Source organism: Eumetopias jubatus, unplaced genomic scaffold (genome assembly GCF_037043125.1).
Source record: "Eumetopias jubatus isolate StellerSeaLion01/CBP00866 unplaced genomic scaffold, mEumJub1_p1.0 scaffold_5, whole genome shotgun sequence".
NCBI lineage: Eukaryota > Metazoa > Chordata > Mammalia > Carnivora > Otariidae > Eumetopias > Eumetopias jubatus.
Window position 1 is genome coordinate 56,731,245 of NW_028274811.1, and position 27,593 is coordinate 56,758,837.

At 41.9% G+C, this 27,593-nt stretch overlaps 1 protein-coding gene across 1 annotated transcript in view; it reads left to right on the plus strand.

Annotated features, from left to right (window-relative positions):
• ANKDD1B (ankyrin repeat and death domain containing 1B) overlaps positions 1-27,593 on the plus strand; it is a 67,054-nt gene that overhangs the window by 25,029 nt on the left and 14,432 nt on the right. Inside the window, 6 exon segments of the mRNA XM_088023181.1 lie at positions 3,725-3,823; positions 3,930-4,034; positions 14,543-14,641; positions 15,391-15,489; positions 19,819-19,917; positions 26,060-26,158. Of these exon segments, the coding sequence (XP_087879307.1) occupies positions 3,725-3,823; positions 3,930-4,034; positions 14,543-14,641; positions 15,391-15,489; positions 19,819-19,917; positions 26,060-26,158 (600 nt within the window).

Genomic DNA, 27,593 nt, shown 5'->3' on the forward strand with positions numbered 1-27,593 from the left:
CATATATATTCCAGATGTATCTCTGTACTCCACCTTGAAAGTTTCACTAAGTTTAATATTTCTATAACTTAATTATTCACAGTGGTATTAGAACATAACTAATAAATTGCTTTTTATAATTCAAGCAATGCTGTGTTTGGTCAAACTTTCTTTATCTGGGTCATGAGCCTTGAGTTTGTCTTGGCAGATCTGTCTTCTAACACCTATTTGTAAAGAGCCAAAAATTGAACCCCTTCACCATCAGTATTTATTCATTGCCTGCTCTGGGTAAGTCTCAATGCCAACTACTGGGGATTTAACAGCATTTAAGTTCTTGTTACTCAAAGTGTCGTCCTGAGACCAGAAACACTGGCATTTCTTCGGAGCTTGACATGCAGAATCCCAGAGCCTACCCCAGACCTCCTGAATCAGAATCTGTGACTTAACAAGATCCCCAGGTGATTGTGTCAGGAAGCACTGGCAGGAGATACAGTCCCTGCTCAGAGGGGTGTACAGTCTATTAAGGGAGCAAGGACCAAGACCATTGACATGATGTATCTTTCAAGGCACTGCAAGCTAAGGATCAAATGCATGGCCCAGGTGCTGAGAGCTTCAGGTTCAAAGTTGGTGGCATCCCTGAATCTTGGGAACAGGCACACTAGATAAATGGAGGCTCTTACTCCAGATGTGAATCAAGGATCCCAGATGGAGAGCAGGTGGCGTTTAGAGGATAATGACAGGCATCAGCTCTCAGAGCTTCTTATCTCTGGGAAGGTAGTCCGTGCATGTGCTCCTCAGGGGACGTTAATGACCTTCTCACTTGTGATCACACTGGTGATAGGGACAGAGTGTCACCGACGGTGGACCTTTTACACTTTACAGAGCATTCTGTACACTCTGAGTGTAATCCGTGACACATGCTCACAAACTGTCCTAGGCATGTCAGTTTATTATCACAAGACATAATTTTATGAATATTTTTGTAAGGGAACTAACATTTGTGAGCAGTGATTCTTTTCCTCTGAGGAATGATGGCTCCACTTGGAATATATGGCTTCAAACGTTCCTGTTGTTGGCAGTTTGAATTCCTGGCTCTTGGATTTTATGATTAGTGTTTGAAATCTTTCAGTGTTGCCTGCTTTGAAATTAGGAATGACCTATTAGGAAAAAATAGAGCTCCTATCAAAGTGTGAATTATCTTCTTTCAAAAATATTTCTGGGGGTGCCTGGGTGGCTCAGTCGTTAAGCGTCTGCCTTCGGCTCAGGTCATGATCCCAGGGTCCTGGGATCGAGCCCTGCATTGGGCTCCCTGCTCCGCAGGAAGCCTGCTTCTCTCTCTCCCACTCCCCCTGCTTGTGTTCCCTCTCTTGCTGTCTCTCTCTCTCTCTCTCTCTGTCAAATAAATAAATAAAATCTTTAAAAAATATATTTCTGACTTATTTTTTGACATATGTGAAACTGGATTTAGTATTCCTGAATAGAGACCATTAGTTTGTAGAGAAGAGCAATTAAGGAGTAGAATTGTATTTAGGGCACATTTCTTGAAAAACCTCAACTAGTTATTGTACATCATTAGTCCTTGGGAAAAAGTGCAGAAATTGGTGAGCACTTTCTGCATATTGGAATTGTAAATATATAAATAGGCTTGAATAGACTAACTCACTGGGTAGTGTGGCAGCCGAAATGTAAATTTTATAGAGTATGACATTTAAAGCAGGGTTTATCAACAGTGGCCCTATGACATTTTGGTCAGATGATTTTTTGTTGTTGTTGTGGGAGGCTGTTTGGGATTATAAGATGTTTTGCGGTATCTCTGGCTTCTACCCACTAAATGCCAATATCTCCACTCAGCCCCAGCAATCAAAAGTATCTTCTGACATCTCCAAATGTCCCCTGGAGGCAAAATTGCCCCTCTCCCCCACTGAGAACAACTGAGTTAGAGTTACACCTCAATAATCTGGGATTTCCTTTTCACTTCTCTGTATCTGTACTTCCCTGAGAAGCAGAGAATACGTTAATGCAGTTTCTGTGGTAGCCAAAGTAAATGCCAAAAGGCAAATTAAAGTGCCCCCCACAGACCCTCCTTCCTTGTTGATTTAGTCATATTGTATACATCTAGCAAACTGGTTTCATGGCTTACAGAGTCAATTAAGATGCAAGTAAGATGTGCTGAGAAGGCTTACTTTTTGGAAGGATGGCATTCAGAAGGCATTTAGAAGGACTTTAACAGAGCACTGGATGATTTTTTAACAGAGATGAAAGGAAACAGAGAAGCAGACACAGGAACTTACAGGTAAGGAACCTGAGGCTGAGTGTTAACTAGAACATAGTATTTGAAGTAGGAGAGCCAAATTGAAGGTCAGTTTCTTTTGACTCTACAGATCACACTCATAAAGTGTGCTCTATATTACTTCTCTAACTTGGGGCCTAGGATGCAAGTCCCAGCTTCCCTAGTTTAGTACCCTCCAATTCCACCTTCCTGAGATAGCCAATGTTAACTGCTGGCTCTTTCCTTTCACACTTTTCTCCTGCTCATTCAGTCTACAAGTCTAACTGCCCACAGCGTCCCTAAGGGTCAGTAGGTCCTTACTGAGTCTCTGTCAGTCTATTCCATGCATGTGTGCATGCACATGCACACCTATATAATTTTTAGAGAGAGTATTTCAAATGATTTATATAGAAATAGGATTCTTTTTATAACCTCAGTCTTCTCTGTTTTTTCTTTTTTGTGCACCTGCTCCTTCTCCAGTAACTACCTTTAACAACGCGGAGAATGTGTGTTTATTTCTGTACTTTTGCTCATGCTCAGTAATCATATCTATATTGGCAGCGAACATCTATCTATCTACATGCCCACCTTAGACAGATATAGATACATATGTGTACACATGTGAGTTTTTGTCGTTGCTTGTTTTATAAAAAATGGGATTATATTTTTTTGTGCATCTTATTTTTCACATTTAACAGCTACCTCGGAAATCTCTCCAAGTCAGTTTTTATCGCTCTAACTCATTATTTGTAATGGCTGCTTGATGTGATATGACTGTGCCCTAATTTGCTCAGCGTTCTTATATTGATGGACATTTACCTTGCTCTCCTTTTTAAGGGTTACAATTAATATCCTTGTTTACATAACATTAGGTTCTAAAACTCTTTTTCAGGGGATAGATTCCTAGTAGTGGGATTGCTGGTTGAATTGAAAATTTCAATAGCTATTGCCAGATTGCTGAAACCATAATTGTTCATTTCCACTAATACCTTAAGAGAGCACCTTTTTTCGGTCCACTTTTTCAATTGGTTTAATTGCCTTCTTTTTGTTGATTTGTAAGAGGTTTCATGTATTAGAAAAAGTAACCATTTATCTTTATTAAAATACATTTTAAAAAATCTATCATTTGTTTCTTGACTTTATCATCTTTCCTTTTATAACTTGTGGATCAAGACACTGTACCTTACAGTCTAGATTTTCTTCTAATATTTTTGTGTGCTTTTGTGTGTGTGTGTATAATATGATATAGGATTTAATTTTATTTTCTTCCCTGTAGAGAATGACTTGTGCCTGTACCACTTATTAAATGTCTTCCTTTCCCCCATAGAATTGAAGTATCACATTTGCTGTATATTAAATTTTTTCCCTATTTGTTAATTTTCAACACTTGAGTATTATCTTGGCCTTTGTTAACTGAGGTAGTGTGTTGTAGCTCATTCCAGTGATAGACGCTTTTCTTTTCTCTTCTTGGGGAAGCACGGCTTGACAGTAGTTCACCTTGCAGCCTGGTCTGGAAGTCTCGAGATCATGCTCATGCTCATTAGAGCTGGAGCAGACCAGAGGGCCAAGAATCCGGTAGGTATGTGGGTCACACCTGGACATAGTTCTCCCTGCCCCAGTGCAGGATGGGGAAGCTCTCAGATCATTGTGTATATATGTCCCCCACCTTGGCTCTCTTCAGGATGGAATGAATGCCCTCCACTTTGCAGCTCAGAGTGATAATGTACGCATCGTGGAGTACCTCATTCAAGATCTGCATTTGAAGGACCTGGCCCAGCCTGATGAGGTGTGTTTGCTATAGCAGGACAGGTCCTATGTATACCGCCCCCAAATTCCTCTTTCTTCCTACTCCTGCTAGAGCTGCCAAAGCAGCCAGCACAGACAGACCTGGCCCTATAGCTAGCTCCTCCATCACTCTGGCAGAGGACAGAACAGATGAGAAGTGTTGGTGTTGGTGGGGGCCCAGGCATCTCCTGTGGGAAGGGCAGGAAGTATTGAGCAAGCATCCAGATTCTTTTTTCCCTCCCGGTCCCTTCGTCCTGGCTGATTGTGGACAGCATCCACCCTATTTTGTATTCAGAATGTATGTTTGCATTTTACTCCATTATGCTTGGCCTTTTGGGAGTGTATTTGATCCAAGACTATGCAGTAATGGAATCAGGGAATATAATGCGGTGTTACCATATTTGTGTACATTCTTTTTCTTTTCATAAGGAGATATATACTAATAACAGTCACCACCTATTGAGTATTTATTAGTGTTGCTAGGTACAGAGGAAAGCTATTTACATACATTATTTCATTGAGATGTCTAGGGCCTGGTGTATATGGATGCTTAACAAATCATTGCTATGCAAATCAATGAATGAATTATCCTGTTAATTCCCATAATTCCCATAATCATATACAGAAAGATTTTGCTTATTTTTAAAGGTGATGAATTTGAGGTTCAGAGAAGCTAAGTACCTCGTCCAATGTCCCAAAACTGGAAAGTGAGAGCTAGGATTTGAATTCAGGTCTAGCTGACCCCAGTCACCATGCCGGCATGCTGTCCTGTCTCCCTTCTCAGATGGGCGTTCCCTATGTGCCAGGGACTGTCTTTTTCCTGGAATATCTTCTTCTAGACTTTTCTCTAGGCTTTTCTCTCCCCTGTTCTGTCTAGGGGAGAATACCCTGTGAGACTGAACTTTTGATTTCAAATGGGACCTCCTTTTCACTGTGCCTAGAACATTATTCTCCATAAAGTCTCTCCAGAAATTAAGCAGTAATACCTCATTTCACCTCTTGTAAAAAACTTTCACATTCTTTTCTGACCTTAGTCTTTTTTTTTTTAAAGATTTTATTTATTTATTTGACAGAGAGAGAGAGCACAAGCAGGGGTAGCGGCAGGCAGAAGGAGAAGCAGGCTCCCCACTGAGCAAGGAGCCTGATGTGGGGCTCCATCCCGGGACCCAGAGATCATGACCCGAGCTGAAGGCAGATGCTTAACCGACTGAGCCACTCAGGTGTCCCTGACCTTAGTCTTAACAACAACAACAACTCTTTCTTCAAATGAAGTCTATAAATTTGTTTTACTTCCTCTGAGTATGACTGAGTAACTATACATTTACAGCTTAGAGGCAGACAGACTTGGACTGTGGTCTGGGCATATATATTAGCTATGAGCTTTAAGCAAGTTTTCCAACTGCTGAAAGCCTCAGTGTGTATAAGGGATGATTGGGGAGGGGGGTGTTTTGGCTTCCATATAATTTTTATCAGCAATACCTCCATGGTTTCACATAGATGATTGATATTTCCCCAGTTTTATGTAAAAAGGCCTGTGCCATTGAACTTCATTGTTAAGCCATTCCACCACCCCTTTCCAGTCACACACTACCCCTAAGCCGTTCCTACGTAGCAATATTGGAACAGCCACTGTTGGGATGTTTGAATGAGTTAATGAGTATAAAGCACTTACTTAGCCAAGAGCCTGATACATGGTAAGTGCTCACTAAATGGTAGTTATTATGACAATTATTATAGGATAAAATACACTGATATCCTCTAATTGATAATCATAGTCAAATAGTGACACAGTGAGGAAGTTAGATCATTCTAGTTTGATTGATGCTAAATAGGGATGTGACCTGTGAATGAATTCCACTCAGTTCAATTTAGCAGATCTTTGTTGAGGGCCTGTTATCTAGGAGACACATGACAGTCTTTCCTTTCAGTGGGCTCTGGCTGATTTCACAGGAGACAGCAGGGTGTGGGGAGGATCAGGTAGGCTGAAGGGGCTCAAGGACCAGAGCAGGTTTCTGGGAAGTCTTGGCCACATCTGCAGCTTCTGCTGGCCAGCAGCCTTCTTGGCCACCATCTCTTTAGCTGGCTTTGGGGCTGTCCTGTCCCCACCCCTCTCCCTCCTCCCCTGTGTGTTGGGAAAAATGCGGAGGAGTCTTGGCAGCAGACTCTGCAGACATGTCCAGCTGAGAGATGTTAAAATTAAGATGGATTCAGAGACATATGAGGAATGAGCAAATAATGAGTCCCCTGGCTCATTTAGGGAGAGAAGAATCTCTGAGTCCACTTTTAGTTCTGTAAGAAACCTAGATGGATCAATGCAAAAGACAAAGTCTTCTCTTTTTCTGAGATCTGTGAGTGGGTCAGGGATGTTGGCAAAACCCAATAGGATCTGGGATCAGGAGCTCAAGGTGTATTAATTCATCATTACATTTTTCCATCTGTGTTTGCTTAAAAGTACTGTGGAACTCACTGAATGCATTTGATAGAAATGACTGCTTCACCTTCACAGCTGGCCCTCTTGCCTACTTTCTTCTCAGCAGAAAGTGATGGAGAGCCTGCTGACCTGACCAGCATTGGCAAAATTCTCTTTAGCCCAGAGGGAACTCCAAAAGCTAGCAAGGAAAGCCTTGTGGGGAGGAGGTCTTTATTAATAAAAGAGATTTCACTAGGCCCAGAAGAGTGTGGGTGGGGATGAGAGAGATGGAAGACACTGGAAAATATTTTGAGGTTTCTTCCAGCTCTGTGGCCTCTCCAGGGGAGAGAGATTAGAGCAGCCAGGAGAAGTTATTGGTAAAGTAGTATAGATGTTTTGAATCTACATGTGAACTTCCATCTAGTGGTCAAAATAAGTACTCAAAATGTTTGGGGTGGAGCAGGGGCAGAGAAAGGAATGGCCTTAGAGTATATGAATAGTTGTTGAATATTTTCATAAGAGTTTGGTGGTACCCTGTTAGGTTGGTTTCAGCTGTAGACTTATGGGAACTTCCATTGGTTTAAAGGAATCTTATAGGAAGTCTTTAGAGATCAAAATGCAAAGAAGCTTCCCTTTTTGGAGGGTTGGGAATAATGAGCATGAGGGGATTTGGGAAGACATACCTACTTACATGGACCTGAAGCCGGTATTTAAGGGCTCCAGTGTGCAAGGGGGGGACCTCACCCCACCCACCCTAGTTTCGTGACTGCATATTTAACACGCTGCTCCTTCAGCACTTTTTTTTTAAAAAAAGAGAGAAAGAGACAGCGTGAGAGAGAGAGCACAAGCCGGGGGGGTGTTGGGGGGGCGGCAGGCAGAGTAAGAGGGAGAAGCAGACCCCCGCTGAGCAGGGAGCCCAAAGCGGGGCTCCATCCAAGACCCTGAGATCGTGACCTGAGCCAAAGGCAGACATTTAACCGACGGAGCCACCCAAGCGCCCCTCCTTCGGCACTTTTTAATTCATGGCAACTTTCTTTTTCCCTCTCAAATCTCTAATTATTAAGGAAACTGCTTGGTTTTCCCTTATGCCGGGGTTCTGTTGTGAGGGTCACAGGGTAACGGGAAATGTCGTGGGGGGTAGACCTGCACACGGGGCACTGGGGGGCTTTGTGCTGGGTTCTCCCTGGTTTCCTCTCAGAGGCTCTCCTCCCATCATCTCTGGGGTCGCTGTGGGAAAGGATGGTCAGTTTGGACTTTGGGTAGCCATTTATAGTGGCTGTTTATGAAATTTTTGCTGAATTTGTTAACCTGTCAGATTTGATAACCCTGCTAATAAACTTAAAAATGAAAAATAATTTCTAATAAACAGTTGCAACCTCTCAGAATTATTCACATGCTAACAATTTAAATACATTGAATTAAAACAGGTTAAATAGACATTGTGTTAATTAAGGAAAAAAGATAACAGAAATTCTGGCCCCTCCTTATTTTCATTAATTAGGAAAGGGAATCGGGATCCTGAGCTGGGAAGGCACTGTGGTTTCTCTGAAACGGGAGTTCTGACGCCAGGTTCCACTGTCCTGGCTGGAAGATCTCCCTGCCTTGCAGGTAGGAGTCAGTCCCGGGGGACTGTACTGGCTAGAGGCCAACTTGAATAGCATTTTAGAAGGGTTTGGTGGTTAAAAAAGGAAATAAGACATGGTAAGAAACTATATATTTTTTTAAAAAACATGTATTTTTAAAGTTGATGTTATTTTCTCTAATAATGTAGGCTAAAATGGGAGAAAAGATTTATATCTCATTTTACTGTCACTTCATCTTTATTCTACCTTCTGATATGTTTCTAAGATATGGATTACTTTAAATGCCCTTATTTTGTGTAATTTGGCTTTCACATTTTTTTTTTTCTTGCTGATAACATTTTTAAAGGGCATCCAAAGTTTAAAGTAATAGCTGTTTTCTTGGTGAGGAAAAATATTTCATCCGTGATAACCTCCTATTACTTATCAGATTAGGCTTTCTTTGGGGGTGGGTCCTCTGTCACTTTGTTTAGCCATGCAGAAATGCAAGTCTTTGTAGCAGCCAAGGGTAAGAGTAAGGGCATTTTATTTTTTTTAAGATTTTATTTATTTATTAGAGAGAAAGAGTGTGAATGCAGGAACAGGGGGAGGGGCAGAGGGAGAAGCAGGACTTGATCCCAGGACCCTGGGATTGTGACCTGAGCCGAAGGCAGATGCTTAGCTGACTGAACCACCCAGGTGCCCCCAAGAGTAAGGCCATTTTAAAGTTGAACAGATGAGCACTTGGTGTTATACACACCTAATGAGTCGTTGAACACTACATCAAAAACTAATCATGTACTATATGCTGGCTAACTGAACATAATATTTTTTTAAAGATTTTATTTATTTATTTGACAGAGAGAGACACAGCGAGAGAGGGAACACAAGCAGGGGGAGTGGGAGAGGGAGAAGCAGGCTTCCCGCGGAGCAGGGAGCCCGATGCGGGGCTCGATCCCAGGACCCTGGGATCATGACCTGAGCCGAAGGCAGCCGCTTAACAACTGAGCCACGCAGGCGCCCCTAACTGAACATAATTAAAAAAAAAAAAGTTGAACAGACCCTTGGTATTTCTAATAGTATTTGTCCCCAAACTGCTAACTATGTATTAGTTAGACTTTTTTCTGTTATGAGTGATAAAAATCTAGTTTAGTCTAGATTAAGCAATAGAGGTAATTTATTTATTTCTAACTGAAGAGTGTGAGGATGTATCTGAATGGCTTGAGGCATGGCTGGATCCAGCTCTTCTTTTCCTTCCTCTCTAACTCTCTGTTGTCTCTCTGTTGGCATTATTGATAGATACACTCTCCACATGCTGGGAAAGCTTGCTCCTAGCAGTTTCAAGATATTCTTATAATCTTTTTTTTTTAAAGATTTTATTTATTTATTTATTAGAGAGAGAGAGCACACATGTGTGCATGAGTGGGGGGAGGGGCAGAGGGAAAGGGAAAGACTTTCAAGCAGACTCCCTACTGAGTGCTGAGTCTGACTTGGGGCGTGATCTCGCAACCCTGAGATCATGACCTGAGCTGAAACCAAGAGTCAGATGCTTAACTGACAGAGCCACCCAGGTGCCCCTCTTACGGATATTCTTATGGATTTTGATTCATAAGAAAGAAAATTCCTGGGCGCCTGGGTGGCTCAGTTGGTTAAGCGGCTGCCTTCGGCTCAGGTCATGATCCCAGGGTCCTGGGATCGAGTCCCGCATCTGCTTCTCCCTCTCCCTCTGCCTGCCTCTCTGCCTACTTGTGCTCTCTATCTCTATGTCAAATAAATAAATTAAAAAAATCTTTAAAAAAAAGAAAATTCCTATCATCAAATGTTCATATATAAATCTCAGGAACGACTCTGTTTGGCCCTGCTTGAATCATCTGCCCAATCCTGAACTGATCACTGTGACCAGCATGGGTTAAGTGGTCACTTCATGGGCCAGTTAAAACCTGGCAGTTGACAGCACTAAATGGATAAATGGCAGAGTACATGTGTATATAATTGGGGAAGTTCTCTAAAGGAAAATGAAGCTGCTGTTACTAGAAGAAAGAAACATAGAGACAAAGCAGCAGATGTCTACTCTAGGACACAACACCCTCATGTATTATTTATGGTCTCTGTGGGTAAAGGGCTAACAAAACCCCTTTTGCTTCTGCATGAGAATTTAAACTTTGGTTAGCTTTTTGGCTCTGTGTCACTGCAAACAAGATAAGCATTGCTTGTGATAAAAATGACCCCTAATTAGGAAATTGCATTTGCATTGGGCTCCCTGCTCAGCGGGGAGCCTGCTTCTCCCTCTCCCACTCCCCCTGCTTGTGTTCCTGCTCTCGCTATCTCTCTCTCTCTGTCAAATAAATAAATAAATCTATCTTTAAAAAAAGAAAAAAAAGGAATTGATTGACTCACTCAAATACTTCATGCACAGGTAACTTCAGGTATGTCTGAATCCAGCAGCGCCCATGATGTCAGCAGGGCTCTTGTCTCTTTTTGCATTTTTCATGTGTGCTTGCCACTGTGCTGGCTTCATTCTTAGGTGGGTTCTTCTTGTCAGGTGACAAAGAGGGCTGATGACTGCTTAGCCGATGACTCTAGATACAAACAGAATGTGCCAGAAAAATATCCCATAGTTGACTCTGATTGGCGTAGCTTGGCATGTGACCATCCCTGAGCCAAACAATGTGACCAAGGGATAGACTGTGGAAGAAGCAGGAGCCTGTGATTAACAGTTCTAGAAAAACAGGGCACAGGCTCCCAGGGGAAAATGTCACCACCAGTGCTCTTGTCTCTTGTTCCCTTGCATTAGCAATTTAAAAGGCCTTCTTCCATCATTTCTTGTCACTTGCCTTCCCACCCACAAACACACACTCATACTGAGTTATGTACCCCCACATATCACCAGCTCTCAGTTACTGCATTTCATTATAATTACTTGCTCATGTGTCCATCTTCCCTGTTGGACTCAGAGCTTCTTGTTGCTGACCACAATATCTGGCATATTCATGGATGCTCAATAATTGTGGAACAAATAAGTAAATAATTTATAAGGGTGTGTGACTAAATGTTTTCATGTAGTGTATAATCATGTCTCTCACACATCCTTTTTTGTGATTTTTTTTAATATAAACCTTTATCCATTGTCACCATTTGCAGATATTTGTATAAGCCAGACACAATAATTTTTGGTCTGTCATTTCCAAAGTGTTGTTCAGGGATCAAGACTAAATTCTGTTTTTCAATTAGGTGTCTAATAACTTGCAGAAAATCAGAAAACTGGGGGCCCAAGCAATCCGTTTCTTCTCTTTCCACTTCCTTAGTGAACTCATGAGAATGATGATGAGAGCCAAGCCTTCCAGGGTTGAAGGTTGGGGATGTAGGCCTCATTGGCAAACATGTCTGGCTCAAGAATAATGAATTAGGAAAAATTTTTGTACTACTTTGTTTCTCCAGCTTCCATAAATGCGTGAGTACAGAGTTCCATAGGGCTGATCCTTGTAGACATTTTTTTTTTGCCATTATTATTTCAGCATTTTCCTTCCTTATCCTTCCTTTTTTTCCCAGTTAATGGGGAATCATGTGTTGTTTGTCTCAAGTTAACAGTCTCCATGATCTTTTCATTACCCTGCATTAGCAGATCAGATAACAAATCTCAGATTTAGGAACCTTCTTATAAAGAGGCTTGTATCTTGTTTTCCACATTTCAAACATCTTGCTAAGCTTTTGGTTAATAACACACCAAGCCAATTTGTGAGTGTTTTCTTTAATTGAAGAAAATACTTCTGCCTCCATCTTGCCCCCCAACTTCCTTTTTCTTCTTTTAAATATCTGGAGTTAGAGGGGTGCCTTGTGGTTCATTTGGTTAAATGTCTGACTCTTGGTTTTGGCTCAGGTCATGATGTCAGGGTTGTGAGACAGCCCCACATTGAGCCCTGCCTTGAGCCTTGAGTAGGGCTCCATGCTCAGCACAAAATCTGCTTGAGATTGTCTCTCCCTCTCCCTTCCCTTCTGCCTCTCCCCCTGCTTGTGTATGTGCGAGCACTTTCTCGCTCAGATTAAATAAATAACATCTTTTAAAAAAATATCCTGAGTTTGAAAATTAAGTCTTCTGTGGGTCTTTCACTTTCTTGATGACATTTTGGCTATTGCAAATGGACCCTTCAATGGCAGTGTGAAAAATTTAAGAAATTACCACAGTCAGAAAATTCTACATTTGAACTTTCCTCCCCAACAAATCATACCTAAACATCCTTATTAAGCTATGTCCTCTGGATGTTGCCTAATTTTTCCATTCCAATTCATATAGACCTGTTCTCAAGAGTATTCCTGTTGATTTTTGGTGAATGTTGGAGATAAATATATGAGCAAGCAAGGAAGGCCTAAAAAGAAGCAGTAGAGGGCGCCTAGGTGGCTCAGTTGGTTAAGCGACTGCCTTCGGCTCAGGTCATGATCCTGGAGTCTCGGATGAGTCCCACATCGGGCTCCCTGCTCAGCAGGGAGTCTGCTTCTCCCTCTGACCCTCTTCCCTCTCGTGCTCTCTATCTCTCATTCTCTCTCTCAAATAAATAAATAAAATCTTAAAAAAAAAAGAAGCAGTAGATAAAATTCCATGTCTGATTGAGCCATCTAAATATTAAGTCCTGGAGAATTTCTGCTTCAAACATTTTTATCAGTAAAGCAAGGCTTAATGTGTGATGTGCTTGCTAGGCACCTAGTAGCTTCTCAATAAATAGTTGAATGATAGAACTATTCAATAAACACGGAAAGTTACTGGACCATTTCCTTACACCACACACAAAAATAGACTCCAAATGGCTGAAAGACCTAAACGTGAGACAGGAGTCCATCAAAATCCTAATGGAGAACACAGGCAGCAACCTCTTCGACCTCAGCCACAGCAACTTCTTCCTAGAAACATCGCCAAAGGCAAGGGAAGCCAGGGCAAAAATGGACTATTGGGATTTCATCAAGATAAAAAGCTTTTGCACAGCAAAAGAAACAGTCCACAAAACCAAAAGACAACCGACAGAATGGGAGAAAATATTTGCAAATGACATATCAGATAAAGGGCTAGTATCCAAAATCTATAAAGAACTTATCAGACTCAACACCCAAACAACAAATAATCCAATCAAGAAATGGGCAGAAGACATGAACAGACATTTTTCCAAAGAAGACATCCAAATGGTCAACAGACACATGAAAAAGTGCTCAACATCGCTCGGCATCAGGGAAATCCAAATCAAAACCTCAATGAGATACCACCTCACACCCGTCAGAATGGCTAAAATTAACAAGTCAGGAAACGACAGAAGTTGGCGGGGATGTGGAGAAAGGGGAACCCTCCTACACTGTTGGTGGGAATGCAAGCTGGTGCAGCCACTCTGGAAAACACTATGGAGGTTCCTCAAACAGTTGAAAATAGAGCTACCATACGATCCAGCAATTGCACTACTGGGTATTTACCCCAAAGATACAAATGAAGGGATCTGAAGGGGTACGTGCACCCCAGTGTTTACAGCAGCAACGTCCACAATAGCCAAACTGTGGAAAGAGCCAAGATGTCCATCGACAGGTGAATGGATAAAGAAGATGTGGTATATACACACAATGGAACATTATGCAGCCATCAAAAGGAATGAGATCTTGCCATTTGCAACGACGTGGATGGAACTGGAGGGTGTTATGCTGAGTGAAATAAGTCAATCAGAGAAAGACATGTATCATATGACCTCCCTGATATGAGGAATTCTTAATCTCAGGAACAAACTGAGTGTTGCTGGAGTGGTGGGGGGTGGGAGGGATGGGGTGGCTGGGTGATAGACATTGGGGAGGGTATGTGCTATGGTGAGCACTGTGAATTGTGCAAGACTGTTGAATCACAGATCTGTACTTCTGAAACAAATAATGCAACATATGTTAAGAAAAAAGAAAAAGAAGATAGCAGGAGGGGAAGAATGAAGGGGAGTAAGTCGGAGGGGGAGATGAACCATGAGAGACGATGAACTCTGAAAAACAAACTGAGGGTTCTAGAGGGGAGGAGGGTGGGGGGATGGGTTAGCCTGGTGATGGGTATTAAGGAGGGCACGTTCTGCATGGAGCACAGGGTGTTATGCACAAACAATGAATCATGGAACACTGCATCAAGAACTAATGATATAATGTATGGTGATTAACACAACAATAAAAAAATAAAAAAAACAATAAACACGGAAAGTTGGTAGAAATCCTACGTTTGAAAATGAATCTTGTTGTCTGGCTGTGAGTTGGCACTTCCCCAGGTGCTTGGGAGGAACGCTTCTGAACAGTACTTTTCTGCCCCCATAAAAATGATTCTGTGCTGATGGGGAGTTCCCACAATTTTGGGCAACAACTCAGAACTGGATCTGGTTGGGACTTACAGAGATTATTATTGCCTGGGAAGGGCCTACACGCCATGACCAGAAGCACCGTCTTGGTCTCCTTGTAACCAGCAAACTGCTGTCCATCTTGTCAGTTGTCTTGCTTGTCCAATAAATGTGTAATAAACACTGGAGGTTTGTGATTGATTTTCAGAAAGGAAGAAAACCATTTCTTTGGGCAGCCGACAGGGGCCACACTGAAATGATAGAAAAACTTATCTTCCTTAATCTACACACTTCAGAAAAGGACAAGGTGAGTTGGACTCTTATTTCTTTGCTGAAAACAAGAGAAAGGGGAGTGACACCTGGTATATAGATTTAGTGATGTCATTTTGGTCAGGAATGTTCAGTTGTTACTACAGTCAGAGTATGGAATATCCAGATAAAATGAACCTACTTTTGCAGTGGAACATCCAGATTGCTAATTTTCACTCCATAAATGTTTGTGAAGTCAACAGACTACATGGATTTTTCCGCTGTTAACTCCAGTTTCCTCTTTTCCTCCCCTGAGGTCTGCTGGAGACTCAGTCTCACCTGACTGGGGAGGGAAACCCTAATGGACACCCATATCTTTCTGCACATCTTTGATTATTTTCTTAAGAGGAATTCATACATACACATGGAATTGTGCGTCCAAAAGTTTTGCACATTAAATCATTTGGTATACATTGCTAAACTATCTCCCAGAAATCTTTCACCAGTTTACCTTCACATAGGTCATATGGGATTGCTTCTAAATTGTTTCACTTTTTGTTAGCAAATTAGCAGCAAAGGTAGAACAAGGAGCATGGATGGTTTTTCCCTACTGGTTCAAACAACTATGTCTTTTCATTTGAAACTTTAAAAAATTGTAAATTTCACTTGAAACTATGGATAATGTGGCCCACACTCTGGACCACAGCTTTAATCAAATGAAACCTCTCAGGAGCCCCATTTCAGCCCTGTTGGAGGGGCATGTTGCTCAGTGCAGAGGACTCTATCATGAGTTTGTCTCTGTTGCAGGAGGGGAATGCTGCCCTGCATCTTGCGGCAAAGCATGGTCACAGTCCTGCAGTCCAGGTGCTGCTAACCCAATGGCAAGAAATAAATGAGATCAATGAGGTACGTGAAGTTGCTCATTATAGGTAAGCACAAGACTCAAAAGTGGAAGGGTGGGAGGAGTGGCTTTCATGGGAGGAAAACAAAGGTGTTAGTGCTGCAGAGTGTAAAATGTCATGCTAAAAAATCCCTTCTTTTTTCTTTAAAGTATCCCAGCAAGTCATTTGTTAATCCATTCATTTATTCACCCATTCCCTCAAAAATATTTAATATGTAATTTATGCTATGTAGAGTATGTATTCTTATTCTAGAAGCCTACAGGCCAAGAAGGGCATGAAAGAAGGTGGGAGCTGAGAGGGCCAAGGCAGAGATTAAAAAGGGCTGTGCTCACCAGGGGGCGGGCTTGGCTTTGATTTGTAGACCTTGCAGGGTTTTAAGCAGCAAAGAGAGATGGACTCCATTTTGGGTATAGGCCTGTGACTGTCACAGTGGTTTGAAGAGGGGCTTGGTGCCTGGAGAGCCTGGAGGTGGGGACACCCAGTCAGGTGATACTGGAAATTGCTAAATCAGGAGCTATGGAGAAAACCTACCACCAGGACACTCACAGGGAGCAAATAGGATGAAGTAATAGGAGGAGGCAGAGGCCGTAGGATTTGTGACTAGGGTTAGAGAGAGGGAAGAATTTTTGATGCCCAATTCGCCGGTTTGGATTACTGGGAAGGGGTAGTGCCTGCCCCTGAGCAGAGGCGAGCAGGTGATTGAAATCGGTAATAAGGATTTTGGAGGACTTTACTCTGAGGCACCTGCAGGGTGCACGTACATTCAGGTGGGGAGCAGTGGGGAGACAGAAACTCTCTGGGGTTCAGTGGAGGTTAGGGGGATGGAAACTGGGCGAAGGCTTAGGTGGAGAAGCTGTGGCTGTGGAGGCAGATTTGTGAGTCATCTGCTCTAGATAGTCACTTTTAACCTTTGGGTCAATGAATTCTACATGATCTCTTTGGAAAGAGCTCTTTGGTATCTCTCTGAGCAATTCTGTAAGAAGACAATCATTTAATTTAAGGCACCAGTGATTATAAGGTATATCATTATTTTATATGACACTAAGAAAAAATAATGCCACCACTTAAACCATGACACATACAAGCTTTTTTTGTCCCTTAGAATAGTTAATACTTCTTGAAAGAGTTTTTTGGACTTTTATCTTAGATTTTTCATTAGACACATATAAAGGAACAAATAAAAAAGGTAAGTTGGTTCCTGAACTTCACACTGAGCTTAATTCTTCTAAATCACTTTCTTACTCAGAGTCTTGATGTCTTTGCTTTTCCAAACAAAATACTGTCCTTTTTGCCTTCAGAGGTGCTTGCGATGCAACATTTCTTTAAAGGGTACCCCACTAGAGTTTCTGAGATTTTCTTCTAAGCTGACACCCATTCTGATTTAATGCACACTGCAAGCAGTGACAACAAAATCACATCTACTATCTGGTTGACTGAGATTGTGAGATGCATCCTGATCCCAGATACGTTAAAATAAGCTGGTACTTAGAACTGGTGGCTTATGACCATAAAAGTAGCAACTGTGGGCAACATAATGAAAATGGAAGGGTATGAGAGTGAGCCTCCATGATGTCTGGGCCAAGTCGGTGTTCTTTTTGGACCAGAGAAGCCCACCAGGCTAGTCCCTTGCATCCCTGGACTTGTGCACCCAGAGATTAAAAGCAGGGCTCTGACTGTGTGGGTCAGGTCTTGGCTCCATCAGTCTTCTAGGTAGGTGATCTTGGGTTTAGTCCTTAGCCCCTCTTAGCCTCAGTTTCCTCTTCTGTCAAATAGCCTCCTAAGGCCATAGTGAGGTTTAAATGGGAAGGCGATGTCACACACAGAGCACCAGGAATAGCGCCTGGCACATGGTAAGTGTGCAACAGATGGCGTCTGTTATCACTGGTGTGGTCTGGGTGCAGTATATGAGTTTGGACCCGTGGTATATATTGCTATTATCCTCATTTTATTCTCTTCAAGTTTCTGGGGGCAGTTAAGCCAAGCTTTCACTTGAGGATCATGGACAAAAATAGAGCCTTCATTTGTTTACTTTTGTGTGTGTTTTCTGACTGTCTGGCATAATGATGATCAGGTTTAATTGGTTTAACTTATTTAAAGAAGATCTTGAGAATTTGATCCTCTTGAATAAAAGTTATGAATGATGTGTGAGAAGCTACAAACAAAACAAAACATGAATCACCTAGGGTAAATCTTAGGTGTGATTGGCCTTCACAAACCAATATAGGTATCATAGCCACAGGATTTTTTTTTTTTTTAAGATTTTATTTATTTGACAGAGAGAGCACAAGCAGGGGGAGTGGAAGGCAGAAGGGGAAGGAGAAGCAGACTCCCCACTGAGCAGGGAGCCCGATGTGGGACTCGATCCCAGGATGCTAGGATCATGACCCAAGCTGAAGGCAGATGCTTAACCAACTGAGTCACCCAGATGCCCCCTGTAGTCACAGGATTTAATTGAAAGTCTTAATCATGTTTGCCCTGTTCTAATACTTTACCACTGGAATGTGTGCACTTGGACTTCACCTTTTAGCTATTTTTGAGTTAGGGCACATTGGAGAGAGCTCATAAAATCCAACTAACTGTCATTGCAGATTATGATAGGTTTCATCTGCACAAAATAATGACTAGTGATAATATTAGCCTTTTGGATAGGACCCCAATATTCATACAGTCCTTGGCTGCCTGTGTTTCCTGTTGTAAGCTGTTGCTGCACCAGTTGGAGTGACCCCTATGAATATACCCTAGAGGAGTTGTCTCTAAAGAGGCTTGGTAGCAAACTCCTATCAGTAAGGAAAGTTTGGGTGTGCATCTGTCACATATATATTTATAATTAAATTAATACACTACAAAACATAAACCAGAAATATACAGTTAAAAATTTAAGATAAAAATAAATATAAATAGTAGTTCTTGTATTTTTTCACACTGAAATGATTATTTTAGAGATGTTGGAAATATTTTCCTTCCATTTTCTTTGTGTTCCTATGCATATATATTTTTATCGGCTGCCCAGAGTTCATTTAACTCTTCTTCAGCTCTTGGACGTTTTATTTCATTTTCCTTTTCTTAAAAGTAATGCTGTCACAAACCTCTTTGTATAAAAACTGTGGTTTGAATTCCTCACTATTTCCTTTGGGTATATTCTTAGAAGTAAGATTGTTGGGTCAAAGGTACAAATGTTTATTAGACTCCTGATATATTAAAGATGTGAATTCTTTCCTTCACATTTTTTTGCTAATGCTTTTCCCCACTGTGGTTTGCCATTTGGCATCTCTTTTCCTGGAAAATGAGAAGGCCTATTATGGGGAGAAATTCCTTTGTAACAGATGGCAGGCCCAGGCACTCAGGTAAAGCAGCGTGGATACAATTTTTCCATCCCTTTGAGATGGGGACATTAGTTCCATGCTCCTGCATCCGTCTTGACAGGATTGTTCATATCTAATTAGCTACAAGTAAAGCCTTCTGAATTTGAACTAATGCATTTGTTAAGCAGAATACTGCCCAAGGAGGGAGATGGTTAAGGAATGGGAAGGAATTCTGCATTTCTTCCCGGTATTTTTAGGAAAGAATCTTCATGAGGAGGGGGAAATATCCATGTATTGTGTGATACCAGTTCCTTCTTTTCTTTCTGCGTTTTGGCCTAAACTAAGCTCTCACTTTGTCCTACTAACATTTATCATAATGAGTTTCAGGAAACCTAATTACTGAGAAAGAGTATTACTGTTTGTTTTTTTTAAAGGACACACAACAGTTTAAATCAGTTTTAAACTTTAAAGCTGTACTTGGTACAAGTGTGCACCATTTGTATCTATATATCTATTTTGATAAGTTTCACACTGCATTGTAACTAGTATTTCCATGATTATCTTGCTTACTAGGCTGTTCCCTTCTTGTGGGCAGTGTTTCATCTTTCCAATCACAATGCCTTCGCCGGACAGGCAGTAAGTGAGAAATAAATGTTTGCTAGATAAATTAATAAAGATTAAGGGTATAAATGGTGGATGGAAAGCTTGCAAGGAGGCAGCATAACAGGATAGGCGAGGGTGCAGGCTTTGGAGCCAAACAGCTGAATTTGCATACTAGTCTTGTCCCTTTCCAGCTAAGGCTTAGTTTCCTTTTCTGTAAAATGGGTTAATATTAATCCTGACCTGACAGAGCTGTGCTTTTAACTCTGCCAAGGCATATAGTCTTGGCAATATAAGTTGGCATATAGATGCTCAACAAATGCTATCCATTAAGAGTAATACATAAAAGGTAGGGAGAAAACATGCTGTTTCTCAAGTAATTTCATTCCTTGCCAAAGGGCGATTAATTTTAATTTTTTTCCTTTTTTTAGAATGGAGAAATACCATTCTTTCTGGCTGTTAAAGGAGGTCATGAAGAAGGCGGCAAAGTGCTTCTGGCAGCGGGCAGCGATGTCAACATTCCAAATAAAGTATGTGCTCCGTGCCGTGTTCACTCACACGGGGTGGGGGTGGGGGGCATGGGACTCAGAATGTTCTTTGGGCAATCTGGTCTTGAACTGATCCACTCACTAGGCTTTTGTAGAATTAATATTTATAATTTGCTTTGTTTGAGGTAAGAATTAATGATTTACCTCTGATATTCCCCTAATTACTTTCTCTTTGGAAGCATTGCCATTCTTCCTATTGAAAGGAATAATTGAAAACAGGGGCAAAAGGAGCAGATAGTTGATACTTCTCAAATACAGAGACTTTCTCATTCTACCTTGTTTTCTCCCTAACAACTATACATGCCTGGCTTACACATAGTAAATGCTAAAAACAAAACAAAATAAAACATTATTGTGTGAAAGCCCAAGTGGTCAGTCTGGAGCCTGAAGAAGACATGATGGTGCCTTCTTGTAAACGCAGAATGCTTTTGTATTTAGGCATGATGCTAAGATCCTGTGTCACTTACCTTCATTTTTTGGTGAGGGAACTGGAATTTAGGAAAGTTAAGGAACTCGTTTAGGGTTATCTGACTAATCAGTGGCCATGGTGAGGATTCTAACCCTTGTGGTGGCCTTGCCTTTCAGATGGTTTTACCTTCTTTTTCTATTTCTTGAAGTAATTTTAAATTACAGTGAAAGTAACAAGAAATTTGAATAGTACCAAGGGGGTATATTCCAACTGCACATCTTGGTTTCACCTCCCCAGAACTAATGGGATTAATAGTTTGTTGAATCTGGCAGGAATTTTCCATGCATTCACATGGAAACTGTGATGAAGCACGCACATGTGTGAGTACTGACACTACCACATGGATCTGCGGCTCTGCACCTTGCGTTGTCTTTTTTTTTCTTTTAAGTGCACCAGTATGTTTTGGAACTCTCTCCATGTCAGTACAATGGACAGGCAAACCTTTAAGATATTGCAGGTTTGGTTCCAGGCCATTGCAAAAAAGTATCACAATAAAGTGAGTGAAATGAATTTTTTGGTTTCCCAGTGCGTATAAAAGATTACTGTGGTCTGTTAAGTGTGCAGTAGCATTAGGCCCCTAAAAACAATGTACATACATTAATTAAAAAATACTTTATTGCTAAAAAAGCTAACCATCCTCTAAGCTCTCAGTAAGTCATAAGCTTTTCACCGGGGGTGGGGGGGGGCAGGCACGGAGGGTCTGGCCTCAGCGGTGAGGGCTGCTGACTGATCAGGGTAACGGTTGCTGAAGGTTGAGGTAGTTGTCGCAGTTTCTTAAATGAGACAACAGTGAAGTTTGGTGCAGTGATTGACTCTTCTTTTTGTGAACCATTTCTCTGGAGCAAGGATGCTGTTTGGCATTTTACCCACAGGGGAACTTAATTAAAAATTGGAGTCAGTCCTCTCAAACCCTGCCCCTGCTTTATCAGCTAAATTTATGCAGTATTCTAAATCCTTTGTTGTCATTTCAACATCTTCACAGCATCTTCACCAGGAGTAGCTTCCATTTCAAGAAACCACTTTTTTTGCTCATCTGTAAGAAGCAACTCCCCATCTCTTAGTTTTTTTATCACGAGATTGCAGCAATTAAGTACATTTTCAGGCTCCACTTCTAATTCTATTTCTCTTACTGTTTCCACCACATCTGCAGTTACTTCCTCCACTGAAGTCTTGTGCCTTCACCTTGTAAAAAAAAAAAATGTAGTATCTGTGAAGTGCAATAAAGCAAATCAATAAAAGGAGGTATGTCTATAGAAACAATGCCTTTTCAAAAGGTGTAAGGATAAACGCTAGGATCGAGAACAGAGTCCCAAACTGGTAATGTTTTATACTCTTTATTCTGCTTGTGGAAGTGTACATTTGTACAATGCTTTTAAAAAGCAGTTTGTCACTTACCTTTCACCCAGGTTTGAAAAATTCTGTTAAGGGAATAATCTTAAAAAGGGAAAAAGCTACATGCATTAAGATAGATAATAAAGTTATCTCCAATAGCCAAGAATTAGATACAGCCTGTACATGCTATGAATTCTAGAGGAAAGCCAAATAATGTTTGGTGTACCTTTTTCTTGGAAAGTTATGTAGCTGTTAAAAATATTAATGGTAAATACTAAATATATTACAATAAAAAAATGTTCATGATATGGGACGCCTGGGTGGCTCAGTCATTGAGTGTCTGCCTTTGGCTCAGGTCATGATCCCAGGGTCCTGGGATCGAGCCCCGCATCGGGCTCTCTGCTCAGCAGGAAGCCTGCTTCTCCCTCTCCCACTCCCCCTGCTCGTGTTCCCTCTCTTGCTGTCTCTGTCAAATAAATAAATAAAATCTTTTAAAAAAATGTTCATAATAGAACACTAAAAAAAAACCAATATGTATTTGTGCATACATCTTCACTGTCTGAAATTTATATACACATGGACAAGACTGTGAGAGAGTGGAAAATAAAGATACTATGACTTGATTCCCACTGGAGTTGCAGGCTTATTTGTGCAGTAAATGAGCACCATTATTTATGCAGTAAATGAACACCACATTAAGAATTCATGGAGCCCATGAAATTCTCAGAGTGTGGAGAGCTGTGCTGTTTTTCAGGCATTCACAGGTGCCTCCCTGCCCTCAGTCTTCAGCCACCCTTGGAGTCCCTGGAAAAGCCTCCCTCATTATCAGGGTCCTATTGGGCTCACTCCTTTTGGCTAACTCCATTGTTCTGTGCCCTCCCTCCCTTCTGTACTTAATTCTGTTAGCCTCCAGAGAGGTTTTGCTTTGTAATGGCTTTCACATGCTCACATTCTCCCCACCCAACTAGGATTGCAGACTCCACATTGTCCATATCCTTACAGCCTCAGCCTCATCTAGGCAGCCTGGAAATTGTCCTGAGTCCATTTTTCAGCTTTTACATTTTTCTTGAGTTTTCCCTTGAGTTCATTAACACACTTCCTGGATCAACAGCCTCAGCCCCCACTTGCTGTTCACACCTGTCTCCGCCTAACCCAGGGAAGACCCTGGGGGACCCGAGCGGTGTGCAACAAGAAACCAGCAGCATGGACAAATTACTGGGGGGACATGTTAGGCTTATTTTGCTCTTACATCTGTAGGTGATTACTGTGTTTGATCTTGGAAATGCTTCACCTCTTGACAGTGATTTTTCTTGCTGTCCAGGAGATTGCTTTTGTGCCCTAACCCCCAACTAAGGGGAAGGGGTAAAGGATTGAGCCATTTCTGGGAAGGTAATTGGAGATTATTGGATTTAGCTGACAGCAGAGGCTTCCTCCATTTGTGCTGGATGTTATGCTGCCCAGAGTTTGGGCTGTAGGTTCTCTTCAGGGTCGTACTAAATGCCCCTGGTCCAGGGAAGACTTTTGTAGATGCTAACAACTCCTTTCTGGAGGCCCTACCCTTACATCTTATTAAACATATTTAAATGCCCCAACATTCCACATTAAAAAATTGTTTTTGCTGTAAATTATTTTAAAAGGCTTTTTAATTGGTGCTTTCATAATTATTTGGTTATGATAAACTCCCCTAATTTATGATTGACTCTGGTTTGTAAGAACTCTGTGTATACTTGGGAATTTGAAGAGGTGAAAAAATTTAACCTACAAATTGTTTACAAATGTAATGAATATTTTATGACTATTACATTTAACAATCAATGAAGTATGAATATGTCAATTAAATATTTATTCACTTCAATTTCACAGTTTTCTTTGGGTATCTTGGAATCAATAATTTTTTTGGTAAAGGTTTTAAACATTTCTGTGGCTCTTAAAAAGTCTGTAGGCCCTAACTCAGTGTTGATGGTGCCCCCGGGGTAAGATGCTAGACTCTCACATCTCTTCCCACTACCTCCTGGCTTTGGGTTCTATGCAAACTTGCTTCTGATTCAGATCTTCTCATTGGAGGGGGCACTTCTTATCATTCTGATCTCAGCCCCAATGTTACCCTATCCTAGAGGATTTTCTTGATCACTCACTGGAAAGTAGCCATCCAGTCCTGCTGTTTTACTTTGTGTTGTTGCACTTAGTACGAGCTGTTATTATTCTCATAACATCTAGATCTAGTAAATAGATTTATTCTCAGTCTACTGATTGATTAATCTGTCTGCCAGTCTGTAGGTCTACTGATTGTCCACCTCTGCTGGAATGTACTAGTGGAGATCTTATTTACCATCCTGTTTCCCCACTATCTAACATAGTGCCTGGCACATGATAAGTGCTCAAGTTTTTGTGTTTGTTTTTGGTGTGTGTGTGTGTGAAATGAATAATATGATAGTTATGACTACTGTACATATTTACTAGCTCATTTATTCTCCCAATATTACTATGGCTTGAGAAAAAGAGGTATGATGGTGTGGTAAACAGAATAATGCTCCACCCCAAGGGGGTCCCCTTCCTAATCCTTGGAACATGTGAAGATGTCATGTTACAAGGCAAAGTGGAATTTAGGTTGTGCATGGAATTAAGGTTGCTAATCATCTGACCTTAAAATGAGATTATCCTCAATTATCCAGGAGGGCCCAGTGTACTCACAAAGGTGTTTTAAAGCAGAAGAGGAAGGCAGGTGAGGAGGTCAGAGCGATGCAGGGTGAGAAGGACTTAGCTGGCTTAGAAGTTGGAGGGAGGGGCCATGAGTGTGGGCAGCTTCCACAAACTGGAAAAAAAGAAGTGGATTTTCCTGAGGGCCTCCAGAAAGGCCTTAATTTTAGCCCAGTGAGACCCATTTCACACTTCGGACTTCCAGAATTGTAACATAATACATTTGTATTGTTTAAGCCACTGAGTTTGTGGCAATTTGTTATTAGCAGCAATAAAAACTAATACAGGTAGTTATGTCCTTTTTTACGGATGAAGACAAAGAGGCCTGTACTTGAGAGGTCACTTATTCAGGGCCATAGACACATTTAGTAGCAGCTCAAGCTAGAGTCCAGGTGGTCAGTGTGTGTACTGTTCTTAGGAGCATCTTATCTGTTGCTTCATAAGAAACTACCGGAAGTGCAGTGGCTTGAGCCGACAGTACGCTATTATCTACCGCTCACGGCTTGGGGGCTTGGGCTGCGCAGAGAGATTCTTACTTTGGGTGTGTTATGTAGTCACAGTCAGGTGTCAGCCAGGGCTTTGGGCATTTGACTTAAGTGAGCTGGACGTCGCTGGTGGCTCGCTCCCGTGCCCCGCAGTTGGTGGCAGCTGTCAGCTGGGAGCTCAGCTCGGGCTGTGGAACAGCACTGACGTGTGGTCTCTCTTCTCCCAGATTGGCAGCTGGTTTTTAATAGGCAGGAAGCAGAAGCTGCCCGGCCGGTTAGCGGCTACACCTGCCACTGACACACTGTCCCTTCTGCCGTACTCTGCTGATTGGTCCGAGCACTCACAGGGTCCACCCAGATGCAAGGGTAGACCTCGTGTTGGGGGAGTGGAAGGCTCACATTGCAGACAGGCACATGAGATGGCAGTTACTTATGCAGCCATTTTTGGGAAAATGTTACATCCTATAGAACCTTGTTTGGTGGACCTAGAAACACCTCATAGCAATCTTACAATTAATCAATCAGCAACTATCCAGTGACCTTACATTATTGCAAGGCACCACGCTAAAACCTTTTGGAGGTTGGCAGGATAATCAAGAGCAATTTTGCCATCTAGTGTGGACACGAAGTGAAGAGACTTGAGCACACAGAACAGGGAAGGAGAGGCACTGAAGCTGGGTAAGGGGCCATCAGGGAACACTGCACAAAGATAGCAGTCATGCTAAGCTTTGAAACCAGACCTGGCAGAAGGGAGAGCTGCAGGTAAGCCGGCCAAGGGGCAGGGGGTTGTTGAGGCATTTCCTGGGACCAATACCAAGTCAGCCGTTTTGGTTCAAGGGGGGGGTTTTGCAGGGTGTATGGAGAGAAGACTTGGCCCTTGTCCACTTTGTACTTCTTAGAGAAGGGAAACAGGGATTTAGCTCATATTTGCCTGAGGCATGTGTTACCTGGGACTCTCCTATGGGAAACACTTAGGGGAAATAAAAAAGAGGCCCTCAAAATAATCAAAAACACATTGGATTTTATTTCTTAAATTGTTGTTCTGTTTCATTGTATTAATTAATTACCACGTGATGAATACCAGAAAGCATGCTGGATTGTAATGGGGGTCCTCCTTGCCCTTTCCACCTGTGTCTTGCAGCTCAACATCAGTGCTTTGCAGATGGCAACCCAGAATGGCCATACATCCCTTGTCAGCTCTCTTCTCAGTGACAATGTCGATCTGCACCAGAACGCAGAAGTGAGTCTATTCTAGTAACATGGACTTTGATCCTGGGGCCGTGAGGCTGGCTGTGTGGGGAGATGCTCCTTGCAGATACTTTGGGGGGATGAGATGTTCACAAAAGAGGAACTCTTTCTGGGAAAGCTGACAGACTTCTTTTGGAGACTGAGTCTTAATTTTGAGAAATAAAATCCAAGGGATGAATTTTAGAAAGTCATTGAAGTTCCGGAACAAAATGAATTCTTTGTGTTTTAAATATTGATATTTGCTGCAATAAAACTTTCTCAGGTGTCTAGAGACGCTTTTATTCTTGTATTAAATCTATCAGTCTGGGAAAAAAAGGACACTGCTATAAATGGAAAGGAGAATGATCATGTTCCCCCTCTTTACCGAGTGATCTTGTTTTTTTTTTTTTTTTTTTGAAAGTCAATTCTTTTTACTGATTTAGGTTTTCTGAAGTTTGAGTTGGCTTTGGTAGCATTAACAAAGGACCTCTGTGCTGAAATTAGATGGAAAACATTCCTCTATTTTTTACCCTATTTTCATTTCTCCTGTGAGAATGTTATTTCTTCTGATCTTGCTTAGCCATTACTATTTATTATATGAACTGGAGAGAAGGGATGTGATTTGATCACATCTGGTAGTTTTTGGAGAACAACGTTAGGGAATTTGCTCTGAACTCACCTGGTCTATCCAAGGATGCTTCCTGTTTCTTGGGCGGGGTGGGGGGGCAGTTGGGTCCCAGCAAGGCCGGTGGCTCCGGCAGGAAGAACATTGCCCACTTCCCTGGGCCAACGGATGCTTTCTCTTTTTTCATGCTTGGTGCCTCAAGAGAGAACATTCTTCCTTAGTAGAAGAGGCCTGCACAGAAAGCCTTCCTCCCACCCTGCCCCAACCAGTCCCAGCATGTCCATATCCTTGTTCATGCCTGTGGCAGCCTGACCTATGCAGCTGTGGAGTCCTACCACCCCCTCTTCTCCTCTTCCTCTGTGTCCTGGTGTGGCTCTTGCACACTCAGTACGTCTCTCTTCCATAGGTTTCTTTCCCAGTAGGTTTCCTGGGAAGGAGCCTGGTGCCAGTGTTAGAGTCAGGTTGTCGGATAGGGGTTCGAATCCTGTCTCTGCCACTTTCTGGCTCCAAGGCCTTGTGGAAGTTATGGAACGGCCCTTTGCCTCGTATATAAAGTGGGGAATAGAAGATCTAACTGCTAAGGTTATTGTGAATGAAAACTATTAGCCCAGAGTTTAAAACAGAGTATAAACTGTTGGGGAAGTGAGTATGCATTAACTAGAATTATAAAAATATGTTCCATGTGCCTACCTGGTGCTTATTATTGATATCTCTTTCCCCTGAGCAACCCTGCCCTCTGTCCCCATCACCTGCCCTCGCACATACCTGCCTTGGCTCTCAGCTCGCCTTCTGTGCATGGCCTCCCTGGATCTTCTGAGCGCCC